We start from the raw sequence: 14,747 nt of genomic DNA on the forward strand, positions 1-14,747 counted from the left end.
AAATTCTCGTCGGGCCTGATGCACCAACATTCTTTATTTTTCAAACTTGTTACCGTTTCTCGATTCTGATGTAAGCTATTCACTTAAATAACAAAGTCAGATCATCTGTCTTGAAAAATGCAATGTCAAGAACAGCTACTTGTCACCTTCAGGTTGCAGGCCATTTCACATTTCAAAAACGACAGGTCATAGCAAATGACATCATGAACAGGAGTTTCAAGAATACGACGTACGCTAACAATACTAAGTTAATCGTGGTTGACGGTGACTGATTTCTTTATCCAAAAAATGATGGTGACTGGTCTTTTGTCCTGATCAAGCCTCCCTAAATTGGTGCTAGAAACAAGCGCATAATTAGTTGGTGGTGGCCGGTGACGTCAGATAGTTTCTCTACAATTGATGAGTGCTCGAGTCAAGGTGTTCCGTGGAAATTATTAGTCGCTGGTACTTTTGATGGTGACTGAGAATGACACCCAACAATGACATTTAGACTCCTAGCTAAAATGATTACAGAACGTACACTACGTAAGCAATCTATATGTATATTTAGTGGGGTAGAACGCCTCGGCACTTGCAATCAAGGTCATCGAAATCATGATTCTATCGTATGGTTCTAGCCAATAAAGTCCATGATTTTATGATTGTAATAGGTACGATCATAAGATAAACAATCTTACCACATAGGCTCGGTCCAATTCAGAATCACAATTCCAACTACCTTTTGCAGAACTTACATTACTTCGTCAACTGAAAACCATAAAAACGTGGGCTCAATACTTTGTCTCACATGCCTCTCCATATAAATAATTAAGCTTAAGTAGTGGCAACATGCATGCTTGATTATGCAGAAACAGAAGTAGTTCCAAAAAGACTTACCGACAAATTTGTGCAGGCCACACCTAGCAAGGTTAAGATGGAGAACTATACCGAACTAAGTGCATGTTTTGCTTGGAGTATATTCTACTGCAAGCCCGCCATCAAGTGGAACCTCCAATTCACTAAATTCAGCGTCATCGGTGCCTTGATCGGTCACACTAATTAAAGTAAGGTACGTGGGTTGTATCTATTCTTGTTTTCAAAGTGAATGAGACAAAATTATATATCATCTAGATAAGTTTTAGATACTCCCTAAATTAATGTTCAATAAGAAAAGATATCATCTTATAGCATCACATCCACGTCAGCGAAACTGTTAATTTAAGGTACATATGCTCAGCAAGAAAGGAAGGTACATGTTTGCTAGTGAAAACTGAAAGCAACTTTTTTTAACACAGTACAGACACTAGCGCTCACATACACGTGCATACACTCATCTCTATGAACGCATACACGCACACCCTACCTCTATGAACACCTCCAAAAGACTGGGTCAGCACCTCGTCGTCGACGGGAACATCTCCTCCCACTGCGAGCACCAGAATTTGAACCCTGATGGGGTGGGGATACCATAGTCCCTCTAACCATTCAAACACAGGTTGGTTCACTAGTGAGAACTGAAAGCAACTGATATGACCGGTGGCGGTGGGAAATTAACTGAAGAATGGTCCATGTGGAATGTACGTATTTTCAGTGTTCTTTTTTCCAAGTGAAAAAAGGTCGATCCCACTCTTCTTCTTTTCTCCAAGTGGGCGATCGGAATCCGATAGTGATCATTTGCTGATGCATAATGCACTTTGTTCATCATCATCTGGCAGAAGAAAAACAAGACAAACCTCCAGTAGGCCGTAAGCTTCCCATGGCGACCATCGGCGTCGTCGTCCTCCTGCTCCATATTATTTTGTCAAATGAAAACCATATAAATGAGGGCTTAATACTTTTATCCCAATTTTTTTGCGAGAATCGTCTCAATTAGCCTCTCCATATAAATAATTAAGCTAAAAGTAGTGGCAAAATATGCATGGTAGGTTATGCAGAAATAGAAGTAGTTCCAAAAAGACTTATCGACGAATTTTGTGCAGGCCAGATAGCAAAATGTTAAAATGAAGAACTATACTGAACTAAAAAAGTGCATGTTTTGTCTTGGAAGAAAAGATAAGAAATCCATTCTAGCAAGCTTGCGATCAAGTGGAACCTCCAATTCATGAAATTCAGCGTGATTTGTGCCTTATTGTTTCAAACTAATTAAACAAATGTATATGTGTTTTTCGATAGTGAGAACTGAAAGCAACTGATATGACCGGTGGCGGTGGGGAATCAACTGAAGAATGATCCTGGTGGAATGTACGTACTTCCAGTGTTCTTTTTTCCAAGTGGAAACATAAGCAGCTAGTGAGTACTATAACAGATTAATTTATCCACACAAGACGGAACAATTTGTCAAAGTAATATAATTTTTTCCTAGAAATGAAGACCAAGTGAATGATTCAAGAAAGAAACTAATTAAAGTCTGGTTGGTGCGTCGATCGATCGTGTTAAAGTAATGACCAGTGCGAAATCAGCTGAAAAAAGGTCACACTCTTCTTCTTTTTTGCAAGTGACCGATCCGAATGCGATAGTGATTTGCTGATGCATAACGCACTTTAATTTGGGACGTCAATAACGGCCGAACGTTCGGTATGGGGAGGTGTCATCCCGAACGATTTTGTTCGGACCCCAGCCAGCTGGGATCGAACAAATACCTTGCTCGGAGCCAGCTGGGCTCGATAGGCCTGCGTCTTCCGAGCTGGGCCTCCTGGTAAACCTGCAAAAACACGTTCGGTGAGAGGAGCCAGATCGAACAATATGTTCCATCAGGGATCTCCCTCCCTCCTGAACGACCTGCTCCCTCCCTCCAGCAGGCCAGCCAATGGTACCAGCGCAAAAACATGATTGCCTTCAAGAACTAAAAAACTAAAAGAATTACAATATTCTAGGCCCAAAACTGCTTCTGTACCAACAAATAGAGAAAATACAAATAAAAATGCCTAAAGAATTCACTGGACCAAAGAAAAACCACCCCTAGAAAACATCTAGAAACAAAAAGTTGCCATGCTCATGAAAAAAACTACCATATAATCATGAAAAAGGGTATATTACAGAAATTTACATGATTTGCCAAGATGTTCATACACACTTCATTAGAATTCAGTTTGAAAAATTTGCCATGATATAATGAAAACACAAATAGCCACAAAAAATGGATATATAGGATATAACAAAAAAGATTTGTACGGAAATTACCATTGGGCATGTATAAAATAATTCTGAGCAATGACATGTCAATGGATCAAAATTCTTAACTTTGCCATCTTTCAGTACACAAATGTAAAAAGCAGAAAAACTTGCGATGGAAAATTAAACTGAAAATCGTCATGTGAATATAAGTATTTTTGCCATGGCAAAAATGGAGTAAATTTTGCCATGACAAAAAAGGATTAAATGTTGCCATGGAAAATAAATTAAAAATTTCCATGGAAACACAAGTATGTTTATCATGCCACAGTAAAATTTGCTATCTTCCGAAAAATGTAAATTTGCCATCATATTTAACTAAAAATTGCCATGCCCTTTGAAATAAATTTGCCATGGCAAAAAAAGAGTAAAATTTGCCATGTCATTAAAATTAAGCTTGGCAAAAATGATCAAATTTTGCCATGGCAAAAATGGAGTAATTTTTCATGGAAATAAATTAAAAATTGCCATGGCTACATATTAAAATTTATGATGTTCTAGAAATGTAATTTTTCCATCATATTTAAAATAAAATTGCCTTACTTTATACAATAAATTTTCCGTGTAAAACAATAAAGTAAAAAAAATTCCATGTCATTAAAAGTAAAGTTGCCATGGCAAGAAAAACATAGAAAAATCCCACTTTTGGCTGGGAATAAAAGTATTTTTGCCATGCCCCGTTAATACATATACCAAAAACATGTTATGTTGCCATGGCAAGTTTGCCATGTTTTTAGATAAAAAGTCCCATAGCAAATCACATAAATGTTGTCATATAGAGGAAAAAATGCCGTTGCTCGTGAACAAGGATAAAGATGAAAATTGCCATGAACTTTGCAAAATTTGCTAAGCTAAACAAACATTGCATCTTTGCCATGGCAAAACTTGAAAAATCCGCTGTATAGAAAATTCAGTTGTTGTCGTTGGCAAAAAATAAGTTCAGTTGCCATGGCAAAACATGTGTAGTTGCCGTGCAAAACATAGATTTTTAGTTGCCATAATACTTCAAAAACTATGCAATAAAGAAGAACTCTACTTGTTGCCATGGCGGAAAAAGAACTTGTTGCCATGGCATAAAAGAGTTTCTTCGGTTAGCAATGAGCTAAAAATGCCATGATATACATACTTATAAAAATTGCCATGCTACTGTCAAAATGGGTATATGGCAAATTTCAGTAGTAGGACCCATGCTAAAGGAATTTGACTTTTTTTGTTTCAGATCAGTTTAGCATTTTTGTTCCAGATCAGTTTCAGTAGCAAGTTCCATCAGTTCAGCATTTTTGCCACACCTATAAAACAGAACAAAAAGGCTAGTATTCGTACAATTCACATTCAGGATTAATTTTACATGCATTTTGATAGTTGAACAGGTACAAAAAACAAGCTAGTTCAAACAGGAAAAGTACCACTGCCTGCTCTGCATGTTCTGCACGCACCCAACGGCCATCATACATTGAATCAGACAAAAGCAATGAGCGACGAAGCAGGAGAAGGAAAACATGGTCGCGAGAAGCAGGGGAGAGGAAGAAGACGCACCAGGCAGATCCTAGGGGTTGAACTTGTACAGAGCGACCTCGACGATCATGGGCACGGCTGCGGCTGGGCCGCCACCTCCCTGCAGAGGTAGTGGATGATGAGCTCGTCGTTCGTGGGGTGGAAGCGGAAGCCCGGCGGCATGTTGAGCTCCGCCTCCGCGTCCGGCCGCCCGCTGCTCCCCTTCCCCTCCGCGTGGTCGCCTCTTTTTGCCTCGCGGGCCTCCCGCAACCTCCCTTCCTCGGCTCTGCAACTCTCGCCGCCCCGGCCGCCATGACCTCATCTTCTTCACCTCTTGCCTGTGTGCTCCCGGTGGCCCACGATGCAGTGAACCGCCACGACCTCGTCTCCCCCGTGCTCTTCGCCTCGCTCGCCTCCCTCCCGACGTCGCACACCATCGAGGCTTCCTGCTCCGCATTATCCCGCTCTGCTCCGCCGCAGCATGGCTGCCCACTCCCTCTCCACCTTCTGCTTCGCCATGGTTGTCGGGGGAGTGGGCCGCGTGTTGTGGGTGGGGCGAGTTGGCTGCGTTGTCGTTCGGACCGTTCTCCCTCCATACCGAACAGTCAGCTGTGTATGACATGGCTGGCTATATGCTTCAAGATTCGTTCATTTGATCGAATGGCTTTGGACGCTTTCGGACGCAACTCCTAAAAATCATACGTTCGGGAGTTATCGATTCCGTTAATTTGTGCATCATCATCTGGCTTCTGGCAGAAGAAAAACAAGACAAGAAGCTCCAGTAGGCTGTTAGCTTCGCATGCATGGCGACCATCGGCGTCGTCCTGCTGCTCCTCCTACTCGCGCCGACACCGTATCTGGCCGCTGCCGCTTTCTGCCACAGCGTGAAGGCCGCCGGTGCCGCGTTCTCCCGGAACGCCTCCTCCTCGCCAGTACAGTTCGCCACGACCACCATCGACCAGGCCCCCGACGTGGTGTACGCGCTCGCGCTCTGCCTCGGCGACGTCCTCGACAGCTCCGCCTGTGGCGCCTGCATCACCGACTGGTTCACCACCGTGAACCAGACGCAGTGCGACACGGCGGGCTCCAGCTACCGCGACTGCATCATCGTTTACGGCGCCGCGCCAACATCCTGGCGGCGCCCTCGAACGCCACGGGAGGATCGGGCGACAACATGCCGCCCTTCCAGGATTGGAACATCAGGAACGTCACCGCCGCCGACGCCCCCCGCATCGTCAACCTCACCTTCGAGCTGCTGGCGAAGACCGCGGCGATGGCGGCCACCGCGACACCCAAGCTGTACGCCACCAGTGTCATGGAAAGTATTCACCGCAAGGTTTGGAAAGTATTCACCGCACAAGTTTTGGTACTGCCGCGGGATCTGCGATGGAGATACCCGAAAGTAAGTACTACTAGCTAACTAGTTTCGCGCATCTCCCGTTGATTCTAGCTACTTTCATCAATGTCATTTATAATGCTTCATTATCAGTTTGATTGACCTCTATTTCTCGTAAAGTGCTTGTCGCAGGAAGCCGGAAATTATTACCGTGGATACTACGTCTGTGAGTTCATCTACAACGCGACGGCCAAGAATAGGCGGGGCTACTCTAAAAGACAATATGAAGTGCATAAACAAAAATAGTCACAAGTTATTTTATTACCATCATTTCTGTTCAGTTTCATTCATATATATGTATTGACCCCCTTCTTGAAATTAGATGTGGCAGATATGGGATGAACTCCTGCCACAAGATCGCATGCGAGTAATTCAAGAGGAATTGGCTGGATTCTTTCTTGACCATGTCATCAATAAAGCCGGAGAATACCACCATGCATGTGTAAGTTGAGTTCATATGTTAGGGTATTGTAAGAGATCTTACACATTGTATATGTATATGTAACCAGTAGCGTTGGTAAGATATACGAAAACTTGTTGTTCGACCAATCTTTCGGAGAAGGGGAGGTCCATCACTTCTCTCTGTATATGTTCATGACGATCTTCTGTACTTAATAGTTTTCTTCATTTGCTTATTAGCTAGCTAGCGTGTCGTGTCCTCTCTATACGTAGCGTCGATCAAGCACAGAGATAAGAGAGGACACTTCTCTCTATTATCTAGCTAACACAATGTATGAAACACCTAAATTAACCCTACAAAACCCCCAACCCCCCCCCCCCCCCCTCCATTAAAAAAAACAAAAAACTCAGCCCCTGAACTGCTGAAGCGTGGAAGCCTTTTGGTCCCGGTTGGTGGCACCAACCGGGACGAAAGGTCCCCCTCCCTGGGCAAGCGGCATCGGCCACGTGGAGCCCCATCTGTCCGGTTCCTGGGCTAACCGGGACTAAAGGTGTAGGGCTTTAGTACCGACCATTTAGTCCCGGTTCGGGAACCGGGACAAATGGCCCCCACGAACCGGGACGAATGGGGCTTTTTCTACTAGTGCACATAAGCAAAACTGATGAGGTGGCGCCTAGTCATAGCAATCCATCACAATTTATAAGGCTATGACCATCTATATTGGTTGTGATCAGCTACAAATAAGGCAGCGGACAGTGCTGTCTGCTTTATGACCATTTAGTGTAAGGAAATTACGATCTTTCTGGCAAAAATGGTCGTTATAGTTTAAGGTTTGGAGCCCTCCGAACAGCTTGCGACCAATTGGTCTCAAATGGTCGTAGAATTACTACCATTTCTTTCAGGATCATTGATAGAAGGTCATAAGTTGACATATTTCTTGTAGTATTTTCTCAATCGCTATGACTTAGCAAGGGCAAACTTCTCGTCGGGCCTCATGCACCAACATTCTTTGCTTTCCAAACTTGTGATAGTTTCTTTAATTTCGATTCTGATGTAAGCTCTCCTCTTAATTAACAAAGTCATATCAGTGTGTTAAAAAACGCAATGTCAAGAACAGCTACATGTCACCTTCAGGTTGCAGGCCATTTCACATTTCAAAAAGGATAGATCATAGCAAATTATTTGATCAACGGGAATTTCAAGAATACGACGTACGCTAACAATACTAAGTCAATCGTGGCTGATGGTGACTGATTTCTTTATCCCAAAAAAGATGGTGACTTGTTTCTTGTCCTGATCAAGCCTCCCCTACACTGGTGCTAGAAACAAGCGCATAATTAGTTGGTGGTGGACGTCAGATAGCTTCTCTACAATTGATGAGTGGGCAAACCTTGGAAATTATTAGTCGCTGGTACTTTTGATGGTGACTAACAATGACACCGAACAATGACATTTAGACTCCTAGCTAAAATGATTACAGAACGTACACTACGTAAGCAATCTATATGTATATTTAGTGGGGTAGAACGCCTCGGCACTTGCAATCAAGGTCATCGAAATCATGATTCTATCGTATGGTTCTATGACTTTTAGATCTGAATTGCTTGGACATCTTCTACAATTCTAGCCAATAAAATCCATGATTTTACGATTGTAATAGATATGATCATAAGATAAACGATCTTACCACATAGGCTTGGTCCAATTCAGAATCACGATTCCGACTATCGCTTGCAGAATTTTATATTATTTCACCAACTGAAAACCATAAAAATGTGGGTCTAATACGTTGTCTCAATTAGCTTCACCATATAAATAATTAAGCTGAAGTAGCGGCAACATGCATGCATGCTAGATTATGCACAAACAGAAGTAGTTCTGAAAAGACTTATCGGCGAATTTGTGGAGGCCACCAATGTTAAAATGAACAACTGATACCAAACTAATAAGTGCATGTTTTGCCTTGGAAAGGAAAGACAGAAATTCTATTCTAACAAGCCGGCCACCAAGTGGAACTTACAATTCACGAAATCCAGCATGATTAGTGCCTTGATCATTTCAAACTAATTAAAGTAAGGTTTATGTTCCCTAGTGAGAACTGAAAGCAACTGATATGACCGGTGGCGGTGGGACATTAACTGAAGAATGGTCCAGGTGGAATGTACGTACTTCCAGCGTTCTCTCTTGCAAGTGGAAATAGAACTAGCAGCCACTACCTCCATCGTGGTTTATAAGCCCCCTTTGTATTTTGTGTCAAATTTTAAATAGAGATTTAACTAATAAAATATTAATACATGTTATAAAAATTATATCGTTAGATTCGTATTTAAACATAGTTTTCAATCATACTATTTTTTATGACATGTATTAATATTTTGTTAGTTAAATTTAAGGTCAAAATTATAAACGAGGACGGAGGTAGTAGTGAGTAACAGATTTATATATCCACACAAGATGGAACAATTTGTCAAAGTAATACAATTCTTTCCTAGAAATGAAGACCAAGTGAATGATTCAAGAAAGAAACTAATTAGAATCTGATTGGTGCATGCGTCGATCGTGTCAAAATAATGCAGTATTGACCAGTGCGAAATCAGCTGAAAAAAAGGTCCCACTCTTCTTCTTTTCTCCAAGTGACCGATCCGAATCCGATAGTGATTTGCTGATGCATAACGCACTTTAATTTGTTCATCATCATCTGGCGGAAGAAAAACAAGACAAGGACCTCGTGTAGGTTTGTAGCTAGCTGGTCGTGTTCGGGCCGGCTGTTAGCTTCCAATGGCGACCACCGGCGTCGTCATCCTCCTGCTCCTCCTACTCGCGCCAACACCGTATCTGGCCGCCGCCGATTTCTGCGACAACGTCAAGGCCGCCGGCGCCGCGCTCTCCCGGAACGCCTCCTCTTCGCCGGTACAGTTCTCCACGGCCACCATCGGCCAGGCCCCCGACGTGGTCTACGCGCTGGCGCTCTGTCTCGGCGACGTCCTCGACGGCTCAGCCTGTGGTGCCTGCATCGCCGACTGGTTCGCCACCGTAAACCAGACGCAGTGTGACAAGGCGGGCTCCAGCTACCGCGACTGCATCGTCGTCTATGGTGCAACCGCCGACATCCTAGCGGCACCCTCGAACGCCACGGGAGGATACGGCGACAACACGCCGCCCTTCCAGGATTGGAACATCAGGAACGTGACCGCCGACGACGCCCCCCGCATCGTCAACCTCACCTTCGAGCTGCTGGCGAAGACCGCGCAGATGGCGGCCACCGCGACGCCCAAGCTGTACGCCACCGGCGTCATGGCCATGAAAAGAGTGACAACCTACCCGGACGTGTACTCCCAGGTGCAGTGCACGCCGGACCTGTCCGCCGATGACTGCTCGGCGTGCCTGAGCCGCCTGCTCCGCATGGTCAACTCCACCATGGCCCTGCGCATGGGTGGGCGGATGGGTGTCACGCGGTGCTTTTTCAGGTACGAGGCGTTTCCTTTGTACGGCGCCCGGCCCATGCTAAGCCTGCCGTCGTCGCCGCCGGGGCCGGCTCCGACTCCGACCAAACGCAGGAGCATGCTGTGGGTGATCCCCGTAGCTTTAGTTCCTCTAACGGCGGCAGCGCTTCTCTTCTTCATCTGTTACCGTCGACGGCTAACAAGGCAAAGAAAAGGTACATATGCTATTTTTCTAGTGGATTCGTTCTTTCATAGTATAATCTTCACAAATAGTGGTAAATTGGTGATTATGTTACTGCTATGATATTTGATGGCAATAATGTTACTCAAGGATCAAGACGTGCTCACAGTTTGGAGTGGCAAGGGAAAAATTCGGATTTCTCTTTGTTTGAGTTTGAACATCTACTGGAGGCCACAAGAAATTTTTCAGAAGAAAGCAAACTTGGGCAAGGTGGCTTCGGCGCTGTCTACAAGGTAAATTAGTAGTATAGGCCACTTTTATTGTCAACTGTTTAGTAGAAGCCTAATATGGTCCCTAGTATGAAACATGAACCTAGCTCATAAGTTCGTAAATGGTTGAGAAGGATTAATTACAATGATTCATACTTTTGAAGAGATTTTTTTCGCAGGGCCAGCTTTCAGATGGGTCGGAGATAGCGGTTAAGAGACTTGCTTCACATTCAGGACAGGGTTTCATGGAGTTTAAAAATGAAGTCCAGCTCATAGCCAAACTCCAACACATGAATTTGGTTCGACTCTTGGGATGTTGCTCTCAAGAAGAGGAGAAAATACTGGTCTATGAATACTTGCCAAACAAAAGCTTGGATTTCTTCATCTTTGGTATGCATTTGCATTTCTTAGTTACTTCAATTACTCTCAGTCGATATGATGCATCAGAATGACTAAATATTACTGGTGGCTTGTTTTTGGCAGTCCTATGAGTATAGTTTCATGACCTTGGCAATTTATTTTCATTTATCTGGGTGCCTTTTCCCTGTTATACTAATAACAAATTGATGTGTAGATGAGAATAAAAGAGCTTTGCTGGATTGGACAAACCTTGCAGTAATAATTGAAGGGGTAGCAAATGGACTTCTCTACTTACATAAGCACTCTCGATTGCTTGTCATACATCGAGATCTTAAACCAAGCAACATTCTCTTGGACTGTGAAATGAATCCAAAAATTTCAGATTTCGGGCTCGCAAAAATATTCAGCTCAAATGACACCGAAGGAGACATTACAAGAAGAGTTGTTGGCACATAGTACGTTTCTTTAAAAAAAACTCCAATTTCAATTACATTTGTTACATTTCAACAAGATAAGGTAATCTTGACATTTATCATATACCATTTTAGTGGCTACATGGCCCCTGAGTATGCTTCGAAAGGAAACTTCTCTATTAAATCCGATGTCTTCAGCTTTGGTGTTGTCATTCTTGAGATCCTAAGCGGGAAACGGAATTCTGGTACCCAACAGTGTGGAGGTTTCATCAATCTGCTTGGATATGTAAGATTATATGCACAAACTTAAGCTTGCAAAATTATCTCTTACTTCTCATTTTCTACACAACCTAATGCGTGTGACGGAATTGCAAACAGGCATGGCAATTATGGGTAGAGGGAAAGTGGATTGACCTTGTTGATGCATCATTGGTTTCTGATAGTCACTCAACAAAGATAATGAGGTGCATTAACATAGCATTGTTGTGCGTACAAGAGAATGCTGTTGATCGACCAACCATGGGAGATATTGTGTCAATGCTAAGCAATGAGACTATGATCTTGGCTGACCCTAAGCAGCCAGCATATATCAACGTAAGAGTAGGAAATGAAGAGACATCCAATGCTCCTGAGTCATATAGTATCAATGATGTGAGCATATCAATCACAAGTCCTAGGTAGTGTTTTTTGTTGTGTCATGGTCTTGTACTATCCACTTGTAGTACATTCACACCAACATAAATGGTGTATACTGCGTAAGTTTTGGTGGTGTCTCAAGTGTGTCGTTTATGTGCCCCAAAAAGTATAAGAGAAAGGCTTCGAAGCTACTTGGAGCAACCTTTTCCGTTCTTATTTTCTTCTTAATTAGCAACTTTCAACTAACTTTAGTTATGTGCATGAGGTGTTTTTCCACCTTTGTTGTCACGCATACTAAAACACTGCCAAATGCGGTTGATTCTGATAAGTTGTTCCATACATGATGATTCGTTATCTACGGACATAATGAGAACTACAATGTTTAGCTATAAGAACACTACAAACTGCAAAGTCTAAGTGGTTAAAATACCAAAGGAGAGGAGGTGGTTTTGGTGCTTGATGAAGGCTTCAATTTATCTATGACAGATTGTGTCTATCCAAAAGCTCATGCAATACAAATCATCTTTTTTTTCCTCCATAAGGGGCCTTCAGCTTCTTGTATATAGTCGGGGGCAAGTGCCTTGGCGGGTACATGAATCCTCAAAACCGAGCGAAACTCTTTTTGTCCCTCGTCCTACGGTTGGTTTTCCTGGTTGGAGGGATTCCAAGTATTGTATGGGTTTCTCCTTGGATATAGTAATTGTACACTACTCGTAATCAGTTTGATTCTATCTCCGGTGGCACTCCGATGCTTGTTATGGAGATGCGTCCAGTTAGCCGTCGCCATGGCAGCAGAGAAAACAAGGAGTGGGGTGAAAGCGAAGGGGATTATGAAATGGGGTCATGATGTGATGTCCGAAATTGATTATCCCAAGGAATGACCTCGAATTAGGCATTCCACGTACGGCAGGCTTTCCGACCTGTTTCTTGTCCACTTTATTTGTTCTCTCTTCTAATTTCGGACGTGTGATTCTGTTCTAGTCCTTAATCTATAACTATTTTGTTGAAAAAACCAAATCTTCTACGTATTATATTCGTGCTGGCCGGCAGCTGCTAGACCGAGTGTAAGTGAAAGTGAACTGAACAATTTTAAGTCAACAAATTAACTGGGGTGACGCGGAGATTGATTGTTCAAATTAGTTGGAAAGCAACAGGCAAACAGTCATCAGAGGCTGGCCGGCCATTGCATAAAATTTTGTTTCATTCTTCCAAGTCATCCACCATGCGACATGGAAAGCATGTGATTGCCGGCCGTGCTAAACACATACGTTAGGTGAAAGTGAACGTCTTGACCTGTATAATTAGTTATCTCACACTCAACAAGTTGTTCTTCACCTGAATAACCCGTGCGTTAGGTGCCAAACACGTAGTATCATATTCAATAATTTGTTCTTGACTCTCTGAAAGAAAGACTTGCTCAACCGAAAGCAACGACTACAACAATTGCCAGCGGTTAGTTAATTTGGAGTTTTGATGAGGGGTGGCATATTTCTATGTGTGATGACAAAGGCGGGTGACCTTTTCCACTAAAATCCAATGGGTGTAAATTTCTAATTCACCGGATAGACGGCCAGATGTCTTATTTTTCTGCAATATTTTCTAATATGTTTTTTTATGTTATTCTGGCTAGTCCATCATACACATTTAGTACTTACTCTATAATACAATATAATATTTTTTAGGTGTGGTTCCAATCTTTTTTTTGAACCAGACTATCCCCATTTGCATTTATCATGAAAATTACGAGTTCTTATAGACCAGAGGAGACGGGAAAGAGAGAAATAGTTTGAGACACTAATTGTAAACCCACTGTGACCATGTTGTGGTCCGGCAACTGATGTGTTTCTTCTCAGCGACTTGTTGAAGGCATCTAGTGGTACACTTTTGATGCTTGTTAGGCTTGTTTTGTTGTGTGTTTATTTTTTATTCTTTTTTGCGGAAAGGCCAAAGGCCATATATGGTCATATATTAAGCACTGTAGTATAAATATGTAGAAATATGCCCTTACAAAAAATGAAAAATACATTCAGATTCTTAGGATTGCTGAAGTCTTTTTCCTCCTGCATCCATTGATGACGTGCTTTATTTCATCAGCGTGTATAAAAAGTCCCTCGACACTATATTGTATCTTTCGGCTGTGTCATGTAATTTTAGAAACGGAGTAAAACCCTGTTTTTAAAAAAAAAATCAAGACACTAATTGGAAGCCCGCTGCTAAGGGCATCTCCAATGCCGACTTGCAAATTCCTCTGGTATATGTCCGTTTTTATGTTCGGACGTGGTCCGCGGACATGATACGGGAGGGAGCCATCCAGTTACAAATTACCCGACTGAGAGGTGAAAAAATAGGTGGGGACCATGCATGTGGTGAGATATTTATAGTTTGGTGTCCGGTTGGGAGGAGAGGGAGAAGATAGAGGGGGCATGCATGTGCGGTTGGGAGGAGAGAGAGAGAAGAGAGATACATGCATGTGATTGGGACTCCGGAAAACCTCCTCCAGGTTTGTCTGCAAAATACCGGAATTTGGACGTCCAGACAGCTTCGAGGATTGATAAAGGTCCCCATTAATTTACAAAAGTGAACAAATGTGTCCAATCAGACATATACTAGTACTTTGCGGGTCTTTCTTGGAGATGCCCTAAAATGCCTGAAAGACATGTACATACTTTTTTAAATCGAAAATCCACCATGGCGACTATTAATTTTCGAACATACTTACGTTGTCCAAAAGGCTGCATACAATGAATCACGGAGGATCTCCCCTAGACACAAGTCTGGAATCCCTTCTACATGGGGAGCTAACAAATGAGCTACAATAATCCTCTCCCTCGGACGGTGTTCTATGGTTATATGAGAGATATTCCCAGCTAAGAACACACTCTTCGTATATTGCCGAAACTTCTGTCGCTGAAAAACCTCCATCATGCATAGTTTGAACAACTTCCAGGCAGTCTGAGTTGATAGTTATCTTCTTGCTCCAACTTGACATGCCACGATGAGTTTCA

General features: G+C 42.8%; 2 protein-coding genes across 2 annotated transcripts; one reads left to right on the forward strand and one right to left on the reverse strand.

Moving 5' to 3' along the window:
• Positions 1-1,180: 1,180 nt before the first annotated feature.
• Positions 1,181-5,158, reverse strand: LOC123064501 (uncharacterized). Its single transcript, XM_044487973.1, has 3 exons — positions 4,687-5,158; positions 2,619-2,680; positions 1,181-1,762 (listed from the first exon to the last, which is right to left on the reverse strand). The coding sequence occupies exons 1-3, from the start codon at positions 5,079-5,081 to the stop codon at positions 1,650-1,652; spliced, it is 570 nt and encodes a 189-aa protein (XP_044343908.1). The 5' UTR covers positions 5,082-5,158; the 3' UTR covers positions 1,181-1,649.
• Positions 5,159-9,218: 4,060 nt separating this feature from the next.
• On the forward strand, positions 9,219-11,933 carry LOC123064503 (cysteine-rich receptor-like protein kinase 10). Its single transcript, XM_044487974.1, has 6 exons — positions 9,219-10,098; positions 10,215-10,357; positions 10,513-10,723; positions 10,908-11,148; positions 11,242-11,392; positions 11,485-11,933. Exons 1-6 carry the CDS (start codon positions 9,219-9,221, stop codon positions 11,785-11,787), a joined length of 1,929 nt encoding a protein of 642 aa, XP_044343909.1. The 3' UTR covers positions 11,788-11,933.
• The last annotated feature ends 2,814 nt before the right edge of the window (positions 11,934-14,747 follow it).

The sequence above is a fragment of the Triticum aestivum genome, chromosome 3B, assembly GCF_018294505.1.
Source record: "Triticum aestivum cultivar Chinese Spring chromosome 3B, IWGSC CS RefSeq v2.1, whole genome shotgun sequence".
Lineage (NCBI taxonomy): Eukaryota > Viridiplantae > Streptophyta > Magnoliopsida > Poales > Poaceae > Triticum > Triticum aestivum.